Below are 22,990 nucleotides of genomic sequence, written 5' to 3' on the forward strand. Positions count from 1 at the left end.
AAGAGATGCCAAATATGCGGTGAACAGTAATGACATAATCTCTCTCTCTCTATCTATCTATCTATCTATCGAGAGAGAGAGAGATTGCTTTGCTGGAAGCTGCAAACAAATACTGCTTATACCAGAGAGAAAAATAGAAACATAAATATGCACTAACATAAAGTCATCACGACTACAAATTCCCCATATCCTCACAACCTGCTCTCTATCCTGCAATGACTAAACCAGGGCCTCACAAATTCATCAAGGCATTACAGAAATGTGACATAAGGGCGAAGAAAGTGAAATGTTAATTTGTCAGCCCTGACAATGCGAAACATAAAAGAGAAGAGATAGATGGACTAAGAGATGAAGTGAAGCCAGGAAAGATCAAGTCGAGTTTGCAGCTGATTCCTTGCGCCTACTAAATTGTACAATTATGTTTCTGAAGCAATTACATCAGCGTACTGTGATGAAGTGAAGCCAGGAAAGATCAAGTCGACTTTGCAGCTGATTCCTTGCACCTTCTAAATTGTACAACTATGTTTCTGAAGCAATTACATCAGAATACTGTGATGAAAATCTCATGTAGTACTACTCCAATTGTCCAAAATTTTTATGCTTAAATGTACAAGATGAACATTTCCGTACATGAAGCCTGTATCTTCTCATTTCTTTGTCAAGAACCGTGAGCCAGCACCTGAGGTTTGATTCAATTTGCGCCTCTTAACTACCAGCCGGTGTTTCAACTAAACAGAAGGAACAACACTAGGTTCAATATTCTATACCTTCATAAGTTGGTCAAGAAAGTATACAATGCAAATTAAACAACAATTGTAAGGGAAAATGACACAGATCATTTGTAGGACAAGGATCCACCATCAGTAATTCACTACTTAAAATGGGCACCCCCTTTTCCGACAATTTAGATACAGTTCATAAACGAAAAAAATAATAAATAAAACTATACTAAAAAGTTACAATAACATATCCAATGGAATCCCACCAGTAGGGTCTGGGAAGAGTACAAAGTAAACAGACCTTACCACTACCTCATGGAGGTAGAGAGGTATTTCCAAAAGACCATCATCTCAAGTGTAGCAAATCCAAGTACAAAGAATAAGAAAACATAGAAATTAACAAGGGAAGCAGTACAAATCCTACAAGAAAGGAACAAGAACACAAAATAGGGCCATAATTGAAACACAATAAACAACAAACAGTGATAGATATCAAAAGCAAGAAGTACAATAACACATAGTACAACAACAAACACCAACAAACCTAAACCCACGAAAAGCAAGACAACGCTCAACTGCCTACTAACCTTCTACCCTACTACGCGTGCTCCACACCCTCCTATATAAGGTGCCCTGGGTAACCTGAAGTAGTTACATAAAAATCTTTCTTTAATTGTGACACACATCTCGTCGTTGGTCATGCATTACCAAATGAGAGAGAGAAAGCAAATCCAACTTATTTTTCCTTGTCCAAGGAAACCATATTAGTTTTTTTGGAACTGGTAACATGACCAAGGAAAACATGTTGCGCAAAGCCTATATCCTAGTTTCTCTTTGCTGTTTGTCTTGTACAATAGTAGTAAATTGGGACTCTGCACAACTAGTTTACTACAGCACATCTCAAACTTAAAGCTGTCTAATAGTATAGAGGGGCCAGAATCCTGCAGGGTTCCATTTTGTGCACAGGGAGGCGACTCGTAGGAGAATAAGACCTTACTCCACTTAAAGAGAAATAGGACAAGATGGATAGTATCTAATACAATCACCAAAGAAAGTTTAGATATGTCTTCTTCAACGAGAAAACTATTTTAATAACAAAAGGAACAAACACCTTGGTGTACAAGAGGCAGAGACAGCGGAATACAAAAACAGTAGCTCGCAGAAACCCCATCGAGTACAAGGAAATAGAGAATTGCTGTGACTTTGCATTAACTCATTTACTAAACAGATTATGTAACAGAAATAGTTAAGAAACATAATTGCACTTGAAAAGAATTTTTCGATTTTAGAAGAATGTAAAACACCAGAAGACAGAAATTTTTTAGTCATGTATATAATTTGGCTGATGGGGTCGATCTTTTGCATTATATTATTTATTACCTACACCTCTTGCTAAATAAAGTATATAAGTGATTCATCCCTTTATCAAAACAGGAAAAGAGTGATATAATAAGGTTTGCTGATATACCATCTCCATATACTTCAATTGCTTCAGAACTTCCTCCGTCTCTAGTTCCTGAGCCAGAGTGAGAGACAAAGAACAGCGATCAGAAAAACAATTTAAGAAATATTATATGCTTTACTTGAGCCAAGACTCAAGAGTCTAGTGGAAACAGCCTCTCTACCTTCACATGGTAGGGGTAAGGATGCGTACGAACCACCCTCCCAATATCCCACTTGTTGGATTACACTGGGTATGTTGTTGTTATTAATAAGGATAGATCTCAATGAAATGGGCAATATAGCAAATGAAAAACCCAAAGATCAGTAAAAACATGCAGCAATGCCATAATATCAATGTTATGGAACTTGTAGGACTATTTTTTTTATGACCGTGTTATGGCACTTCTAGGATTTCCAATCCACATGTACTTCATTGCTTCTAGAAAAATCATTTAGAGTATCAAAGGTTTAATCATTCCATACATGTAAGAGTCCACAGAAAAAGCTTAGTTTAAATATTACTGTATACGTTTCAGTATAAACCTCCATCCTTTTAGGGACACGAGAAGAGTGTAGCAAGATATCGAACATAGCAAATATACTAGCCCAAAGAGGGATAATGGCCGCACTTAATATTACACTAAGCATCTTCTCCGAGATGATGATGAAAAACACTCAAGCTATTATAGCACTTGAATGATTCTTCAATATAAACTCAAAGATATAAGTATTTCTTTCTGACACATGCCGGCATAAAATCTGTGCAACAGCTAGACAACTTTGGAAGCAAACGCCTTAATCTCAACAAAAAACTAATTCTCCAAACTAACAAAAACAAAATGCAATAGATCTATCTCATATAGAAGCAAGTTCAGGGATGGGGAAGAAAAGAAACATAGAGCGAGGAATGGTAATGAGGAAGGAATGAATCAAGTTAATGAGTTAAGTTGAAGAAAAGATGTTGAACACAACATCTGGACTGAAAAAAACTCACATACTTGAGGTACAGCACAATCGGCGTGAGCTGGATCCCAAAGGACAGAACGGAAGCACTCCCAATTATCTGTTTGAACTTCAAATAGCGGCGCCCTGTCATGATAACACCAAATTGCAGATTGGGTATCTTGAATAGATAAAAAATAGAACACCAAGATAAAACAACATAAATATCATGCTGGATTCCTTGATAAGTAAACTTCCTATTTAATACGTGAACTTCCCTTTCTACCACTTTCACTTCTCACTGATCTCAGTACTCTTCTTATCAAACTACTGACATGGCTTTTATCTCATGGGTCTTATATCAAAGGTCGAGAGTAGAACTTAAAGATTCAGGAGGGACATCAAGTTGCAGGGGTTTTCCTTTTCCTCTTTTGGAGTTCCTTCTCATTAATAGAGGAAAATAATAAAGGGAACATGCAATAATTTGATCAAGACATGTAATGGTGTCCATTTCCGAGAGCTGAAACTATTTTAATAGAACAGCCCAGAATTAGCAGCATCCACTTGAAACACCTAAAACTGGAGCAAAACAATTCAATAGCAAAAGTGCAGAAGGCTCATTACCTTCGCCACTTCCCACAGATACTTCCATCCACACGTTTCCCAAAACCTTCGATGACCTGCCGGCACTGAAGCCAATTGCCAATAGAGCTAATCCTCATATGTTCGTTAGAAGATTGTTTCTGACCAATATAATTTGGTTATTCGTAAATAATTTTTCCTAGAACTGAGCAGGCAGCTGTATGGAAAGATAAATTACAGGAGAGGGACTTACAGGCAAGCAGAGATTCTCTGAAGGTGTGATTTCAAATGGTTCACCACTACAACCAGCGTCACTGCATCAAATCTTATCATCAAAACCAATGCAGCAGGCACACTCAAAAGATACAAACAGCTCAAATAGATAACAATATCATAACAGTAAATATTAATAGCATTCCTACACGCAAGATTTTCTAAATTAGAGTAGAACTTATCAGAACATGTGAAGCACGAAACCTGTGAGCATTATAAGGTTTCCATGGTATTAAGAAGATAAATAAACATGAACATGCCATAGTTACCCCCACTAACACTAATCCATTTTTCTTGAGCTAAACTCCTGAGTATTAATATTCCACCGAGCATTCAAGAAATCATACTTAAGTTTAGGACTTCAGATAAGATGTGCTAGCACTAGCAGGTACAGAATTATAGGTTATGAAATAAGAGAAAAAATACCAACAGAATTTTGAGTTGTAGATGCACGAAACATGCCACCACAGGCTTTGACTATTTTAGAGACATTACAAAGTTCCTTTAAAGAAAAATTATCTCCAAAGATTTCTTTCTTTGCGTATAGAGTTTCATTAGGTAGATCTATGAGAAAACCAGGAGTGATTCATACATAAACAAAGTAACACAGATGACAACTGAAAATGATGAATCCGGAAAACACCGATGGAAAAGTGCTTTTTCACATGGAAGAGCTGATTGGGTGCCATCATTACAGCAAAAGTTTGAGGAGGACCATTTAAGTCAATTGATGCTTAATGTTAAGGGTGAATACACAGACAACATCGAAACTTGTCCGAATTTTTCATCTAACCATCTAAACTACTTGTGCTCAAATTTTACCTATTAGATACATGCTGAAACAATCAAGAAAATAGAATGTGAGCAGTTTACACACAGATGTGACAAAGAAGCCTTGGAAGAAAGACATGTAGCTCTTAAACCCACAAAATCCCACAAAAAAAGAACTTCTGATCCAAAAAGGGAAAAAGTTTATTTTTCCAACTCCCCTCCCCATTCATCTTTTTCTAATAATTGTGATAGCCGGACCAGCTTGCGCATACCTCGACTAGTTCCACAAGGTACTTGCTACCTCACACCACCATAGGTGATGGGTAACCCTATCCTCGAGGTTCGGACAAGTGGAAGAAATCTCGTACTGTTTTTGTCTCTCCACTGATGTGAACCTGAGACCTCATTATTCTCAACCCACTTCACTATGTGTTATCTTTCTTCCCTAAAAGACAATTCCTTCTCTTATCTTTCCACTATTGAATCCAGACCCACCTACATCTAAGAGCTAAGAAGAAACATTCTCCCTTCTTCCTCTCTTCTTCTCCATTTATCTTTTCTCCCTTTTTTGTGGTAGAAGGACAATCAAATTTGAAGATATAGAATCTGATTTGAGTGTTGGTAGTCACTAAATTTGCAATACAATCTTCCTTCAACTGTAATGGCAATCAACTACCCAACTTTGATACTGATTGCTTCTTCTCCACGAAGAATCATAGCTAAATAGACCTCGTCTTTGCACTCTATCATGACTGTTGCTTTATTCATTTACACTTAACAAAGGACTTAAACCGGAGAAATTTTATCACCTTCTAACTTATCAATTGAACGATATTTCCCTGTCATTGTAGGGGAAAGAGGTAGCACCCCAATCACTTGGAGTGGAGAAATACCTCTCTTAATTGTCAACGGTCTCCCTTTTGTTTCTCTTATCCAATGAAAGGAGCAAGCAGATGGGGCGGCTGAAGGTGGTGACTTTTTGAATATGGCATTCAACAGAGATGCAACAAAAAATATAGAGAGCAGTGTGTGAGTGGAATTGTGGTGTTTCTGTACAAAGGTTGTTGTGTGTGCGTGCGTGTGTGTGTGTGTGTGTGTGTATATAGAGAGAGAGAGAGACAGACAGACAAAAGAGAAGGGCTGAACCGTATGTCTATGGATGAAGTGGGTCAGCAGGGGGTGGAGGGATGGTTCGTGGTGGAGTTCAAGCATGAAAATGATGGGACCGGTCTTATTTGTTGAGAGGAGTGAGAAAAGAATGAAATGAGGAAGAATAAAGTCCATGACAACTCATTTTCTAACATGTTCAAGCGCTCATTATCAATAACCATGTTATGCACCATATCTGCAATGTGTCGTGTAGGTACTGTTTGGGCATATGTCTAGTGTTCAATATGTAATAGACTTAGTTTAGTTAGCTCTATGAAATGCTTGAACAAGTTTAGCTGTTTGTCGAAGATTCGGCCTAATGTAAAGGAGCTGAAAGAGAATGTTAACTACTTAGTACTTGACTATGCAATTGCACTATTGCGAATAGGTTAACATGTATGGTATGTTTGGTATCAAATGGTGACGTCAAGAACCATCAATAAGTTTCTATTATAATGGAAGCTCCAAAGAAGAGATGGAGAACAGGAACAAGGGAAGTAGCTCTTTCAAAGCTCGTGTGGCAGCATGGGTGAAAGAAACAGAAGATGTCTAAGGGATTAGGCAATTCCCTTGCGGAGATTAGTGAAGATTTTGTTGCGTAATGCAATTCCCACGTTAGCATCGACAAAAGAGTACTTGTAGCAACATGTTTTAGTGTAAATTCTCTATGTTGTAACTACTTGTAAGTTGGACTCATCCATCACATCTATAATCTATAATCTATATTAAATAAAAAGACATAACAACTGAAATGATAAGTGCAAACTGTTACAGCAGGTAGAAACAGAATGAGAGATACCCCATTATGTTTTATCTGCCTACATGGCAAAACCATTTAAAGCTAGTTGTCATTTTCACTTCCCTTAAGTCAATAGGAAGATCCACAACAATTAAAAAAAAGATAGATGTGTAGAACATACTCTGTCGCTGGACCTGTCCAGTCAGGAATCTCAGCTTGATACTTTTTGCTAATACGAACACGAGTTTTATAACCGGTGTCCTTCAACATGAGAGCTGTAGGTCCTGATTCACCTTCAGATGGAGAATTGCTAGAACTCGCATTACAAGATGATTTCTTGAGCAATCTCCGCTTCTTAATCAAACAAGTTTGGCAAAACCACTCATCCTCTGGTGCTATCTTTTTATGGGGTTTGCAGCACGATAAATGATATGCATCAGCACAGTTATCACAGATTAGCATCTTCACTGTAGATTCTGAACAATCACAGGCTTTGCATGAGATTAAACAGCAGTTGTCAGAACTGGTATAAAAGTCTTCTGTGGATGCTCCGAGTTTTGTAACCACAACATTTTCAAGCAACCCATAACCTCTAAGAATTGCTGTGCATACATCCTTTTCTGGCATATTATTACCCAATCTTTCAGGTAATAAAGCACCAGATGAGGAGCACTCACCAGCATCATCCACAAGCGTCTTCAACGAAGAAGACCCAAAATCCAAATTACACTTTGATGACGAATGGCTATCATTTATGCAAACATTTGAAGTCCTTTGCATATCACTTCTTGATGCTGCTTCAGAGCACTGCTCTTCCCCTTCAGGTCTACCATCACAAGAATTTGATTTAGATAGAAGGTTTCCTCTGTTACACTCAGCAGGCAGAAGAACAGGAGTTGCTGTAGCTAATTTCTCAGCAGCAACTATGCCTTCCTTCAAAGTTCCTGAATGGACTTCAGAACAGAGCTCAGAAGGGCATCCATTGCTAGGCCTAACTTCAGCTGATGGTTCAATGAAGAAAGTAGGACGAGGGTTCTGTTTGAACTTTTTCCTACGATATACTATGGGCTTTAAACTTCCAGGCATGGCACCGAAAGTTGAAGGTCGTGGACCATCTAGACTGTTTAAGGAACAAGGATCACCATCCTTTGAATCAGATTCCATACAGACATCAATAGGATATTTATCTTTTTCTGGACTCATTTCTGACAATTCAGCACCAGAACCCTGGTCGCATGAAGCTCGTTTCGTGATCTCAGATGAGAAAGAGGTTGCAAAAGAAGTTTCTTTGCAACCAGAAGGATAACTTTTTATCAGCATATCAATTGAGCCACACACTAATATAAAAGAATTATGTTTCTCTTGCTTACGCGTACATCCACCAAAATGATATGCTCCTATACATCCAATCAAATGAAGTATCAGAGCTTTTTTGTTGTTGTTGTACTCCCTGATCATAAAGAAGAAACTTGCAATGAGATGACGAACAAAACATTAATCAATATAAAGTGGAATGCTACTGCTCAAACTACAGGATATTGGATAATGCAGCCCTAAAAAGGGAAGATAAGTAGGATTTCTCAAAAATCATGTAAGAACACATAATAGTAGACATGCATAAGAAGGAAATCATAACTGATAAAACCATGTGCGTGGGAAAAAAGAACACGTGTCCCGCAAAATGGACAATGAAGTTACATGAAAATATGTAAATCAATCACTCTGTATGTTTCATTTTATGTGGTGATGTTTGACTAGGAACGAAGTTTAGGAAAGAAGGGAAAAATTTTGTTAGGTATTAAAAGTACCCTTAAAACTTATGGCCCTAATCGTACCATGTGGGCTTGAGGCTATAAGAGCATCTCATTATGGGATTTTTAAAGTTAAGGAGTTCCCATATATAGAAAGGTCCTATTCTTTTGGACCCGACTAAAAATGAAAGAATGTTACATAAAATGAAACAGTGGGAATGGTATCTATTGCATTTTTGTTAGTAGATAATTTGTCATACTTCTACTTTTTCTTTTCACTTAGGATAGGCGTCGATACTAATTTTGTGGCTGTTTCCAATTTTCATTGCATAAAAGCTTTTGGTCACACACATAGTGCTCCTTCAATAGCAGTCATTTGATTCAGGGACGGGATCCATTAAGACTATAGGCCTTCGAAGTATGTAAACACACTGCTTATGGGAAACTAGGTCCCATATATTCAAACCTGGTTTACACGATTACAAGCGAGATGTCCCGTCGCAATACCATTCAGTTGTCTGGTTCATGACAAGTGACAACAAGTCTATATGCTATCAGAAGTTGTCATGTCCTCGTTTTCCTAATGGAACATTAAATCTATAAGGCATATATGAAAGAGCTATCTCCGATTGGATCTGGCATGGAGTATGTATCAGGTACAGGTACATTAAAACTTTTAGGAAGTTTTCGTGTGATTTGAAGGATCCGCACAAATTACTCATACCCATGTATATCCTTAAGACATGAGTACAAAGAAGGCAAATGATGATTTCATTTAACATGGTGAGAACTTTAGCAATTTCCCTTTCAAGTTTCAATTCAATCAAATAATCCACCATTGTGTTTTCCAACAAAGAACCCACACTGATATCTATAGTTATAGGTCCAAATAAGTTTAGGTTGACATACCACAGCAGTCAATGTGGTTTTTGGGTTATAGATTTGCCACCAAAGGGAACAACTAGCAACTAGACATATATCTAACAAACTATCACAAATCATAACAAAATCAAGAAACAAAGACCCATCAGAAATCACATGAATCAAGAAACCAAGGTAAACATCTACTAACAAAAAAAAAATCAAACAAAACCCTATTAACCTACACAAAATTGATAATAGAGAGTCACCCACAAATTCTGATTCACCTATAGCAGTATCTCTATAACATTAACAGACATTCACAAAGTAAATTATATCAAATGACATTGCATAACCAGATTAATCAACAATGGACTATAGATGCTTTGAATCTAACTATTTACAATGCAAAATAACATCAAAATTTCAAAAGGGTATTGCATATGAGAAAAGGGAAAGGGGAATTTGAAACAAAAAAAAGTTTAGTACAATTCAAGAATGGACCTTTGGTTGAAAGTGAAGATGAAAAACCGCAGAAGAAACCAAGTGCGGCACTGGCGGAGATGGAAGAAGTGGCACACAGGGCCTTCGACCAAAGGAAGTCTTGGAATAACTATAATACTACAATCTTATAGTGTCCTCCTATTTATTACCAAAGGGCAACTATGTCATTTATAATAGCTTTTCCGATGGGGGTGTAATCGACTTTTTTTTCACGAGATTTGATATTTTGATTTAAATACGATTGGAAAATCCAAATTTGATAATTTATTATTAGAGAACATAATTAGTATGCATTTTGTAACATTCAGTTAAGTCGTTAATACTTTAAAACTGGCGCGAATATTATCAGGTACTTTCATTGCTATCTCATAATGATTTCGTGAATCAACTCATTATTCACTACAACAATCTGGCTTTGTCGCGAGGAGAGTGTTTGTTGTTAACACAAACCTTTTTTAAAAAAGACATTTCATGTTAACGGTTAATTAATATCTTAACTGATATTTTAGATATTTATGTTTTATACCGTTATTGAGCTTTGATTAAATTATTAGTTTTTACTATCAAAACTGGCGCGAATATTATCAGGTATTTTCATTGCTATCTCATAATGATTTCGTGAATCAACTCATTATTCACTGCAACTGGCGCGAATACTGTTAAAACTGGCGCGAATATTATCAGGTACTTTCATTGCTATCTCATAATGATTTTGTGAATCAACTCATTATTCACTACAACGATCTGGCTTTGTTATGAGGAGAGTATTTGTTGTTAACGCGAATCTTTTAAAAAAAGACATTTCATGTTAACGGTTAATTAATATCTTAACTGATATTTCAGATATTTATGTTTAACGGTTTATACCGTTATTGAGCTTTGATTAAATTTAAGTTTTTACTATCAAATTTGAGCATAATCAATTTAGTAGTTTGATTTGTGTACCTTTTCTATTGAATCTCTTTATGATCTTGTTACTTATACGTGTGTGTTTTCTGTTCTTGTCATTAAAAATTTTATTTACTTTCCTCTTTCATGCTATTCTTTTTTAGTCATGTTTTATAAATTTATAGATATTTATTTTATTTATGTATCTGGATTGTTTTTACTACTCAATACATATTCTAAATGACTTTTTAAGGAGAAAGTGGCATATCATAGTATTTTTGTGCCATCACAAAAAAGAAAAGAAACAATATAAGTGTTTGACTTTATACATTTTTAAGCTTTAATATAAAAATCAAAATAAATTTGAGCGAATGACTTCATAAATTTATTTTGCCTTCAAATTATTGTGGTATACAAACATTGGTAATCGAGATTTTTATGTACACAACTTCATGAGTTTATATGACACACTAAAACTTTGAGCTTTAATATTAAATATATCACGATCCAAAATTTTGAAGTGCAAAATCAATCTTACACAATTAATCTATATTTCAATATTGACACTACAAGATCCAACCATTTATGAAGAAGAAAACAAACATGAATAATCTACGAGACGATTTTCTATCTAGTTTTATATTTAATTAATCGGATATCTTTGAAAAGACTTTATTAATTTTGAGTAAAAATATGACATCAAAACCTAACAATTCTAAAGAGATTGTGCAAATTCATTTTGTAAATCATCTGACTATTTCTAATCAATGTGAAACTGTAATCTAGTCTAAAAGAATGTGTTGCCAAATCTCAGGGCTTTTCTACATGGTGGTGGTTAGTGAGAATGACCTTTGTGACTTATATAGAGGAAGCAGGTCATTTTATTGGGGAGCTTTTTGATCTTTGAATTCTTGGAGGGAGTATCTATAGCTAAATTGGAAAGAAATTAGAGAATTTCACCATTAAGTTTGCATCTTTCTACCTTTTCAATCTTTAACTATGTTTATTATTGCATTTAATCTTGTATTTTCTTTTTCTTGCATGAGTAGCTAAGGCCATTATCTGGGGTTGTTGACTCTTATGGTTTTTGTATGATTGAATACTAGTTTATCTTGCTTATTATTATTTGAGATGTGATTATCTACTTGTTAGATTCTTCTTTGTGATCAATTTGGTGGTTGCTAGCACTAGATGAGGCCCTAACTATGCATTTCTTGCTTGAAAGAGTGGAAATTGTATTGAGTTTTTAATGAGTAGTAAGGAATCGATTATATTGAGGAATCGGTTGTGCTTGATTAATGAATTGAACATTTTCCCTACTGGTAAATGTAGAAAATGGGAGATTCCTACTTGGATCTATCAACTGGGTCTTAATATTTTTCCTTGGGTTTGGAAGAACTTTTGGGATTAGCTTCGTAGAGTTGGAAAATTGTGATAAGAAACTATCAATTGGATCATTTTCATTGATCCTATGTATTTGAGCAAGATACTTGTGTTCGTGAACTAGTTATGTCATACTGAGGCTATAATCCTGGGGTTCCGCTCTTAATTGAAAAACAAAACATTGTTATTGCACTCCAAAATGTTCGATTAAATTCCTGACTTAGAAAATAGTCTAGTTTTAGAATTAATTACTCAATCACTCTTTCATTTGAAGAAAACTTAGGACTTATCAGTAGGTAGCAATTGTGGTCATCTGTTAGGTGGGAGAGGCAAGGGGCTTGTCTCATATCCTCTTCTCCTTATTATTAGTAGAATTTAGCAATCGCGCAGTTTCTTATTCTTGTATGTATTTCTATTATCTGTTGCTTCATTTTTCTTTGTATCTTGATATGTTGTTGTCTTTTTTTATTCTTCTTGCAATCTTTCTCTGAGTAACCTCCCTTCTAAGCTGAAGGTCCATTGGAAACAACCCATCTACCCCACACAGGTTGCGTTAAGGTCTGTATACATCTTACCCTTCTCAGACCCACTTGTGGAATTACATTAGGTATGTTGTTGTTTTTTTGCCTTGGAAGTCAATCAAGGCTAATTTTGTTTAAAGGGCTATGCATTGCCTGAACCATTGCTGCTCGACTTTTGTTATTGTTTCTTCTAGACATGGCTTTCCTCAGTGTGAAGTAGTTATGCAATTGTTTTTTTGACTTTCTGAGTGAAATATGAAATACCCTGAAATTTTGAGTTGAAAAATTCCATTTTGTTCTTTTCACTAACGGAATTAATCTCATTTTGTTTTGAGTTTGGCTTTTGGTTTTTATTTTGGGGTTTTGAACTTGTACTTTGTTGACAGTTGAGTTCCCTCACCGAATTGTTACAGAGAACTGAAAATTTCAAAGTGCAAATATCAGTTGTAAGATAGTTTTAATTAGATTTTTCCAGTAGTTAATAACAATCTTTGGTTGAAGAGAAGCATATCCTTGTCTGGTTAAGTCTACAATGTTAAAGTGTAGTATTAAGAGAATGTGTTAACTTAAGAAAAACCTATCAAAGTTAAATGATTAAATAGTTGGTTTTATTAGAATTGGTAGCTGTTCTGATTTTCTGAAAATGTTCTTAGGGAACATGAGGAACCGGCCTAACATCTTTTCAATTGAAATTCCAATCAAAGACAAGTTCTGACCGGTCATAGTGCAGTAAAGATTTTAAGTGGGTCTATCTCTTTTTATTTCTTTTCTATATAAGGAAAGTTCAAATATCATCATATAATAATCCAGAAATTGCAATAGAAAAGAAATAAGGGTTGTTTTTGATGATTTTTCAATCTTTTCTACTAGGTAATCTAGTATCCTTATGCATGAAGATAATCAATTAGGTCGTTGTGGTCGGACTCCATTCCCCTCCAGGTAAATTTCTCCCCCAACCATAAGCATACTCCAAGGTTCTCTGCAAATTCTCTAATCTCTTGATTATTGTTGACAAAGTGGCTTGCTTTATTCCGACAACAATATGGATGTTGGATAATGATCTAATGTTTCTGGCAAAGGTGTCTTTGTCTTTCTGTTTAGTGTGTTGAAAGGAAACCGTTTTCTGTTAAAGAAACAAAGAGATTATTTTTACTACTAGCAAAATGTTAGTGGTAGCCACAGTTTACTGTTTCCTTGTGCTCATGTGAAGTTGATTGTTTCAATGTTCTTTTTGGCATGCCGTTTATTCTTTAGAGTGTCATTTGTAGCTATCTTTTAAAAGGCTAGTGTCTACAAATTTATGGTCTAAGAAGTGAACTTTCTCCTAAGATCAAAAGAGGTGAATAATTTAGACCCCACTTGTGGGATTTACACTGGGTATGTTGTTCTTGTTCTAGCAGCAACATATGTAGCGCTAACCTCAAACTTCTGTTAACCTCGAACTTTGATATTTTTCAGCTTCTAAGAGATGGTGCTGGCATTATGAACTCTTATGAAGCTGTACTTCTTGTTGTTTTGTCTCACTGTCTCATTAAAAGAGGAAATCTCTCCCCTTTTCTTCCGCCTTTCTCTTGGTGAATCCTTTTATTTTGTTTTTCGAAATGCCCTGATTGAAAATCCAATGTACTGATGGTACCTCCAACACTGTGATCCATATGCATCCCTAGGTTCCTTGACAATTTTTTCCGTGGGATTTAATCGATCAGGTAACATACATACAGTAGTCTTTGATTCCTCGAGTTCACATGGATAAGTTTTCTTATGTGGACAAATTTAAGTCTCCTTGGTTCCAGGTTCCTACACTTGTGACCATTAGTGTATTTCAGTGTTAGCTCTTCTGATTCAATCTCATTTCCCTATATTCCTATCTTACATTTGAAAAGAGGTAATTTAGCCATAAACTTTGTTTAAGTCTAATGGCCTGTTTCACTGCACTTTACATCATTTAGGATGACTAAAGGAATTTCTTTCTGGCCATGATTACTGTCCACTTCCTTCTAAATTGTCTTGACATAGCGATATAAGCATTGAAGGGAATCTAAATGAACACCAGCCATTTGAGGTTTCAATCTTTTCAGTCAAGTAGCATACTAAATATCTAATTCTTACATAATCCAAGAATTGTATGAATGATTTTCCTTCAATAATTTCATATGCCGATACTTCTGCATAGTTATTTGGTGATAAACCACTTGTTTAACTTCTACTTTCTACTTGCTTTATAGATAGACACCTGTGATATATGTAAACAATAATTTTCCACTAATTATAGTTACCGTTCAGTGCCCTCTCAAAAATCATAAAGTTCAGATTTTCAGCTAACCAGATCTATTCCCTTTTTCACTCGGTTTTTCTTTTTCTTATGTAAATTAACTTTGTGACATCAATAATCTCTTCTCTGCCAACTCTCATGTTTATGCTGGTTTAAATGTGTGGGATGCTCCCAAAAAAAAAAAGAAATGTATACTGTCTGTTTAGTTGTGTTAGGAGTCCAGTCCTCCCCACCCCTCCTACCCCTCCATTTCTTTATTTACTTTTAAGATCTCAGAAGGGGAGTGCCTTATATATGTAACTTACTTCGCCATCCAATTTTCTTCTCCTACTTTGTGATAGCTAGGTCCTCATAACTATGAATTTCTCGATAGACTGAGCTGCCTGTACCAACATTTACACCAGAAGAAAAAGCCGAGAATTTTTTATATATCCTGTGTTTCAAATTTCTGTGATTTCAGGAAAAAAATGAATACCTGACTCGTTTAAGCCTTTTCATACATTGAGCTCACATTGTGTTCTCTGTTGATATTTATACTATTATTTTGTTAAGGTGCTGACTTGGACCTCTTTGTGTGTACAATCTAGTCGAACCATCCATACCAGGAACACACATCAAAACACCTTCCTGCTCTAGAGTTGCTTCATTAGTCTATCCATTCAATATTGTCTCAACCAATGCACAACTTCCATCTTCAAATTGTCAAAAACCTTATTCCACCATACTGAAAATGACCGAGTTTCCACACACGCTAGAGTCCTACCAAACTCCGAAATAACGAGTCTCACAGGGCTACTAGCCCCAAATTTGAAATTCATACCAGTACTTCCTCCTCTATATGTAATCCATAGTCAAACCCACCATGCTATGGCCTCACAGCTCAATATATCAGCTACCATACTTCCGATGAGCAACTCTGAGAACAACCTACCCAATAGTAGAAAAACGAACTCTCTCAGTTCTCCTAGCAGAGCCACAAGTGGTAATAGAAGACAATAAGGAAACAACGGAACAAAAACTAAGCAAGAACAAAACAAAGGATCAAACGATACCATTAAAAACAATTGCCACACGATGCTGCACTACAGTATAAACCCATCCGTTTCTCCAAAATAAATTAGTGGATGCATTGACAAGTATAGTCAAACTAGAGCAAAAATCACTATAAAGCTGCAACAAGAGAACTATAAGGTGCTGTATTTATTTGGCTAAAACATTAACAGCATGGCCTGGAAAAAGATCATCGTCTACTTATTAGTAGTAGGATTTAGTAATTGCGTGGTTTTGTTATTCTTCTATCTGTTTCTATAATCTGTTGCTTCATTTTGCTTTGCATCTTGATATTTCATTGTCATTTTTCTTCTTGCAACCCCTCTCTGAATAACTTTCCTTTAAAGTATGTTGTTGTTTTCTTTGGAAGTTTTTCTGTTTTGAGTAAGGTAACTTTGTATTAAAGCCAGTACTTAGGTAATACTGAAAAAACCAATTTACAAATGGAATAAATACAAAATATACCAGATATGAAACCAAACCTAAGTGGTTCCTAAGACATCTAGGATTGATTCAGTGACACTAGAATACAATTTAGTGCACCAAAAACAAAAAAGCAAAATGCATTTTAGCTTAATATCCTGTACTAAAATCCTCCTTCCACAAGACATCTGTCATTTCTTTTCTTCCAAATAGTCCACCAAATACATGATGAGATGATCCTCTGTCTCTCTCTGTTTCCTGCACCCGCTCCTGCTTCCTCCTAGCAAAAAAGAGTGTCAGCAATCTTGCTAGGCAAGGCTATGCCTCTGAGATTGATGAAAATCTTCCATAGTTGATCTGTAATACTGCAGTCTAGGAACGAAGGGTCTCAACTTCCTTTTCGGAAAGGAAACATCTAGAGCAGAGATCAGTATTCCTTTTGATCAAATTTTCATGTGTCAAAACTGCTTCTTTAGCTGGAAGCCAGGTGAAACAAGATACTTTGTAAGGTATCTTAGTCTTCCAAATATGCTTCCAAGGCCAGTTAGTAATATGTGGCCTACCTGGTTCAAAATCCTATACCCTGAGCTGACCTTATATGTTTCTACTTACATGTCCACTCCACCATGGTACTCTGCACCTTCTTGTAACCCTTGAAAATCCTCCGACTGGTTAAACAATTCCACAAGTCTAGGTATCTCGCAATCATTCAACATTCTTCTAAATCTAAGGTCCCACCATTGTTGTGTTCACATCTCAGCAATTGATTTATGTTGGTCTAAGGCTATAAAAATATATCTTGGAACATGTCTTTAAAGCTCCTTTACCCGATTCATTTGTCTTTTCAAAACCTAGTCTTGTTCCCATTAACCACTGTGATGTGAGAGTGATTTTTGAGAAAAGGCAGTGGCTTTTGGAAGTCCTCCAAAGATTGATTCCATATGGAGTATTGACCTCCTTTGAAACCTAACTGTCCTCTTCCATGTACTTGCTCTTTATGACTCTGCTCAATAGTGTTTGAGGTGCTTGTGAGTATTCTAGAGCCATTTAAGCTTCAACATTTTTCTATGATGCGTCAAATTCCTGATGCCAAGTCCCCCTAGTATCTTGTTTCTGATGATTTCCTTCTACTTGACTAGGTGAAAAGCTCTTTACCCTTCTTCCCTTGCCAAAGGAAAGATATCTTGATCTTGTCCAGCCTATGAATGACTCTGGGAGGGATTGGATTTAGATTTCGCTCCCAAAGAATACCTAAATATACTGTTGGTAGGTTACCCACTTCACCATCTAGGATAATAACCAGCAGCTCCATATGACTGATTGATGGGATAAATGTGGATATTCCTTCGGTTGATGTGAAGGCCTTAGATGGCCTCAAACAAATCTATTATCACTCTCAAGTTCTTCAGCTGTTCCTCTACTTCCCCACAAAATATTCAAGTGTCATCAGCGTACTCAAGCTGAGTGATTTCTGTTCTTTGATTATTTTTTCTGCCCACTTCAAAACCTTTGATCCATCTATTAGTATTGACCACCTTTACCATGATGTTAAGACCTTCCATGGCTAAAATGAACAAGAGCGTGGACATGGGGTCCCCTTGTCGGATCCCTAGCTGAGCATGAAAAAACCTTCAGGGCCACCATTAACAAGAATGGAGAACTTCAGTGTTGAGATACAAAACTTCTCCCAGTGGACCCATTTAGAACCAAAACCCATTTTCCTAAGAACTTGCAAGATAAATTTCGAATTGACAGGATAATAGGCTTTCTCAATATCAAGTTAACATAGAATGTCAGGTTTAATGTATCCACCACCCTCTTCAACCTTTCTGTCAAGACTTTGGAGACCATTTTGTAGAAACTCCCTACTAGACTATTGGTCTGAAATCTTTTAACTCTTTTGCCCCTTTCTTCTTGGGTATCAGGGCTATATATAGGTAGCATTGAAACGTTTTTCAAACATCTCTTTAGAATGGAAGTTGTGAAAAGCTTGCATGATATTATGCTTCAGAACCTCCCAACGCTTGATGTAAAATCCCATAGGATAACCGTCTGGGCCTGGGGCTTTGTCTGCTGCACACATCTTAAGACAGTATAAACTTCTTGTTCTTCAAATTCTCCCTGCAAAACTTCCTTTTCAGCTTCTTTAATTCTAGGACAGTTGTTGATGTTTACAGTAGGCCTCCATTCTACCTCCTCTATTTAAAGCTTAGTATATACTTTGACTATATCTTCTTTTATTCTTGCTGGTTCCACAATATTCTCCCCTTGCACATCTAGTTTGCCAATATGGTTGTATCTCTTATGAGCATTTGCTGATTGATGAAAAACCTTGGTGTTTTTATCACCCTCCTTGAACCATAGTGCCCTTGATTTCTGTCTCCATACACTCTCCTCATTTTTAGGACTTCTTCCAATTCCAAATATAACTCACTTTTTTAGGAGCTTCCTCTTCTGTCAGGATCCTTGAGTCCAGAATTGAGTTAATATGCCATTTGGTTAAGCAATCTTGACTTTTGAAGTTTCAGATTCCCTTGATCACACCTACTCCATTCCTTGAGCTTCCCTTTGAGGGCTAAGATGTAATCAGGTCTCCCCGAGAACTCCAAAGAATTCCACCAGTCACTAACTTTGTCCACAAAACCTTCTTTTGTCAAGCACCAATTCTGGAAGTTGAAATAAGATTTTGGGACCTCCCAGCTACCACATTGAAGTTCAATAGGCACATGATCAGAAACCAGCCTATGCAAAGGCACTTGTCTTATGTTACTAAAGAATCCATCCCGATCAGAAGAGAAAAGAAATCTGTCTATCCTTGAAGCAGCCTCTTGATTATCTCCCTTAAACCATATGAATGAGCCATTTTCCCACTGTGTGTTGACCAATTCCATATTCAAGGCTCATTTTGTTAAAAAGGCTATACATGTGATTGCCTGAACCTTTGCTGCTCGACTTTTTTTCTTGTTTCTTTTAGACTCGTCTCTCTTCAGTCTGAAATAGTTATGCAACTGCTCTCTTGATTTTCTGAGTGAAGTATGGAAAAGCCTAAGTTTTTGAGTTGAAGTTTCCATTTTATTCTTTTCATAATCTGGATAGTTTCTGTTGTTTTCAGTTTTCCCTTTGGTTTTTATTTTGGTTTTTGAACTTGTGCTTTGGTGGCAGTTTGTTATGATTGAACTAATTCAACCCAGAATTTAAACTAAACAAATCAAACTGAACAGTATTTGGGGAATTTTCTCGGGTTTATATTAAGCATAGCTGAATTCTATTACAGAATAGAAACTACTAATACGAAATGGAATTAACTGAATCTCGGAATCTCCATAGATTGGGTAAACTTGTAACTGTAATAGAAGAAAGAGGAGAATATAGAGATAGAAGAAGAAGAAGAGTTTAGAGAGAATTGAGGAAGGTGAGGAAAATACCAATTGATTTGTTTACCAATTCTTAATAAAGAAAAATACCAATTAATCAATGCCCTTCTTGCTCTCTCCGGAACTTAGTTATAGGATGCTCACGTGCAATAACAGCCCTTTAGCTTCATTAACTCCAATTTAATCTTGTACGTCCAGGTGTTATAATTCTATTCGTCATTTTTTTATTCTTCACTTAGCTCATTTATTCAGATCATGACATTTGAACTGAAAATTTCAAAATGCAAATATATCAGTTGTAAGATTGTTACAATTAGATTTTCTCCTGTAGATAATGACACTCTTTGGTTGAAGAGAAGCATATCCTTGTTTGGTTAAGTCTATAATATTAAGTGTAGTATAAAGAGAATGTGTTAACTTATAAAAAATCTATCAAAGTTTAAATGAATTAAATAGTAAGTTTAAATGTTACAGTTTCAAAAAAAAAATTAAACAGTAAGTTTAGTAGAATTGATAGCTGTTTTGATTTTCTGAAAATGTTCATAGAGCATAGGATGATAATTTTGCAAAGACTACAATTTGTTTTCATAATAAGATGGAATTATAAAGAAAAGACATAATATCTCTATGTCACCAATCTTAATTCTAGTACAATATGGTAATCATCCTCTCCGCTCTCTAGCACTACTTTGATGTCGTCACTTCTTCCTCCTTTCCCTCTTCAGTGGATTTCTCCCCCAACAATAGTCATCATAATTAAGTCCAAGGTTCTCCGAAAGCTCTCTAATCTCTTGATTTTGTTGACAAAGTTGCTTGCTTTATGCCGACTATAATATGGATGTTGGATAATGATCTAATGTTTCTGGCAAAGGCGTCTCAATCTTTCTGTTCAGTGTGTCGAAAGGAGAATCCTTATCTGTTAAAGAAACAGAGTGATTATTTCTACCACTAGCAAAATATTAGTGGTAGCTACAGTTTACTGTTTCCTTGTGCTCATGTGAAGTTGGTTGTTTCCATGTTCTTATTGAGCTACCCATTGTTCTTTAGAGTGTCATCTTTGAAGCTATCCTTTGAAAAGTTCCAAACAAAATTTTCGCTAGTGTCTACATAATTAGTGGCTAAGAAGTGAACTTTCTCCTAAGATTAAAATAGGTGAATAAACCTCGCTTTCAAGCAGCAACATATGTAGCGCTAACATAATGTTTTAGATACATAGAGTAATGTCCATTTGTGCAGAATAAGAGATTGTGTTACACTTCCGTTAACCTCAAAGTTTAATATTCTGAAGCTTTTAAGACATGTACTAGCACTATGAACTCTTACGAAGTTGTACTTCTTGTGTTTTTATTTTTTTTGTCTAGCTGTCTCAATAAAAGAGGAATCTCCCCACCCCTAGTCTCTTGGTGGATCCTTTATTTTTGTTTGCCCTGATTGAAAATCCAATGGACTAATAGTACATGTGCTCCTTAACAATTTTAGTTTGATGGATTCAATAGATCAGTTGGAATGCATACACAGCAGTCTTTGATTCCTCAAGTTTTACATAGATAAGTTTTCTTATGTGGACAAAGTCTCCTAGGTTCAATTTTAAATGCAAAACTACATCTCACTTCAGTAAAATTTTATTTTCTTGTGCTGGTGGTACTTTTGTTATATATTTTAGCTTCTCTGATCCCGTCCTAGATTTGTCCTGGCCACTGTAGCATGCACGTTGCCCTATATTCCCATTTTACACTTGAAAAGTGGTAGTTTAGACACTAACTTTTGTTAAAGTCTAAAAAGGCCTGTATTCACTGCACTTTACGTCATTTAGGATGATTAAAGGAATTTCCTTCTGGGCATAATTACTATCCACTTCTCTCCATGTTGTCTTGACAAGCGATAAGAGCATCTAAGGGAAGCAAAATGAGCACTAGCCGTTTAAGGCTTTAATCTTTTCAGTCAAATAGCATACTAAGTATTAAGTAGTCTAATTGTTAGATAATCCAAGAACTGTATAAATGTTTTTCCTACAATAATTTGTATATGCAAATTACTTCTTCATAATTATTTGGTGACTAATTGTCAAACACGTACGTTGCATATGTATCCCATATTATTTAATACCAAACATTTCAAATGATATAATTATTTTAGAATAATTGATGCATTATACAATATTTAAAGGGTAAAAATGATGTTTCTGGTAAAACATTCAACTAAGGTTGCAAGATCAATAGAATCTGAAGAATTTCTGTTTCTATTGATAAAAACTTTTTCTTTTAATCATGTGGGATACACTATATTTATTGGTAAAAAAAAGATTACTACTTCAATTATATGATTTGTCAAGATTGTCAAATATCTAACACTATATTTCCATACAAAATGAAAGAAGTAAATTAAACAAAGCAATATATCAATAAGAAAAAAAATGACCAATGAATAAAAGATTACATAAGAACTATGTGAAAATATAAAGTGTAATGGACTAATATTTTCTATTCAATTTATAAAGCGAGAAATTGTGTATATGAAAGGTTGTGAATGAATGTATTTAATTGTAGAAGCTAAAAAGTTTAGCAATTAAAGTCATTAAGAAGTGAAAAATAATAAATTGTGACATCTAACCATGTATTCTCTTCAATTAAATATTGATATTGTATGAATCTCTCCATATGCTCTAACCTCTCTCTTCATATGCTCTAATGTTTAAGTTTTTTTAATCTAAAATGGTAATTGTTTTAAGTGCTCAAAATTCATCAATTAAGAAGAAAAATTGTTAATGCAACTCAATGATGATGGCAAAAGGAATACTCATAAATGCACTTCAAATTATTACGGTAATATTTTAGTGGTATGTAAAAAGTTTTCTGTTATGGAACTTAAATTACTATTTAATAATAATAATAATAATCAATAATAATAATATAATGGTATTATTGTAGTAACTCAACTATATAGGGTTATTTTGGTATTTCAACTTTCAACTTTTTTGTTCCCACTTATAATAATACTAGTTTCTGAGGACGTGCTTCGCACGTGTGTTTCATGTAAATTTTTATAGATACGTTAGAATGACTAAAATCTCATGGAAATATATATATAATTATAATGAATAATAAAATGTATCAATTACAAAATTCAAAGACTTACGGCAATAAAACATTCATAGAAAACTAAATTAAGAAGTCTAAAAGAGTGAAAAAAAGACAAAAAGAAACAGAATATTTAAGTAAAAATACAATATATACATTATTCTTATAAGATTGATGTATATAGATGAAAATATAAGTACAAAATTAGTACATAACTCTCTGAGTTTTTATCGACTCCTTTCATATCCTATCAAAATTCAAGAGTCTT

At 35.3% G+C, this 22,990-nt stretch overlaps 1 protein-coding gene and 1 long non-coding RNA gene across 4 annotated transcripts in view; one reads left to right on the forward strand and one right to left on the reverse strand.

Annotated features, from left to right (window-relative positions):
- Positions 1 to 116: 116 nt before the first annotated feature.
- On the reverse strand, positions 117 to 9,859 carry LOC107008793. The gene is made up of 7 exons (XM_015207974.2): positions 9,735 to 9,859; positions 6,800 to 8,068; positions 3,940 to 4,000; positions 3,729 to 3,847; positions 3,161 to 3,251; positions 2,188 to 2,235; positions 117 to 728 (listed from the first exon to the last, which is right to left on the reverse strand). The coding sequence occupies exons 2-7, from the start codon at positions 7,936 to 7,938 to the stop codon at positions 648 to 650; spliced, it is 1,539 nt and encodes a 512-aa protein (XP_015063460.1). The 5' UTR covers positions 7,939 to 8,068; positions 9,735 to 9,859; the 3' UTR covers positions 117 to 647.
- A 1,308-nt stretch (positions 9,860 to 11,167) lies between these two features.
- LOC114076162 overlaps positions 11,168 to 22,990 on the forward strand; it is a 28,899-nt gene continuing 17,076 nt past the window's right edge. The window contains exons 1-2 of one of the 3 annotated variants that reach the window (XR_003576985.1): positions 11,168 to 13,268; positions 13,397 to 13,465. This is a non-coding gene — a long non-coding RNA (uncharacterized LOC114076162). The remainder of the gene's footprint in view (positions 13,269 to 13,396; positions 13,466 to 22,990) is intronic. The other 2 variants (XR_003576984.1, XR_003576983.1) reach the window with 2 other exon arrangements.

This window comes from Solanum pennellii, chromosome 2, assembly GCF_001406875.1.
Source record: "Solanum pennellii chromosome 2, SPENNV200".
In the NCBI taxonomy this organism is placed as follows: Eukaryota; Viridiplantae; Streptophyta; class Magnoliopsida; order Solanales; family Solanaceae; genus Solanum; species Solanum pennellii.

What these genes read in the sequence shown, in the direction of transcription:
- LOC107008793 (XM_015207974.2), bottom strand. Translation starts at nt 7,938, where the DNA reads ATGCTGATAAAAAGTTATCCTTCTGGTTGCAAAGAAACTTCTTTTGCA. An exon ending in CCGATTGTGCTGTACCTCAA is followed by an intron (nt 2,236 to 3,160) that starts GTATGTGAGTTT and finishes ACTCTGGCTCAG; the next exon opens with GAACTAGAGACGGAGGAAGT. An exon ending in AATTGAAGTATATGGAGATG is followed by an intron (nt 729 to 2,187) that starts GTATATCAGCAA and finishes CCTTCTGTTTAG; the next exon opens with TTGAAACACCGGCTGGTAGT.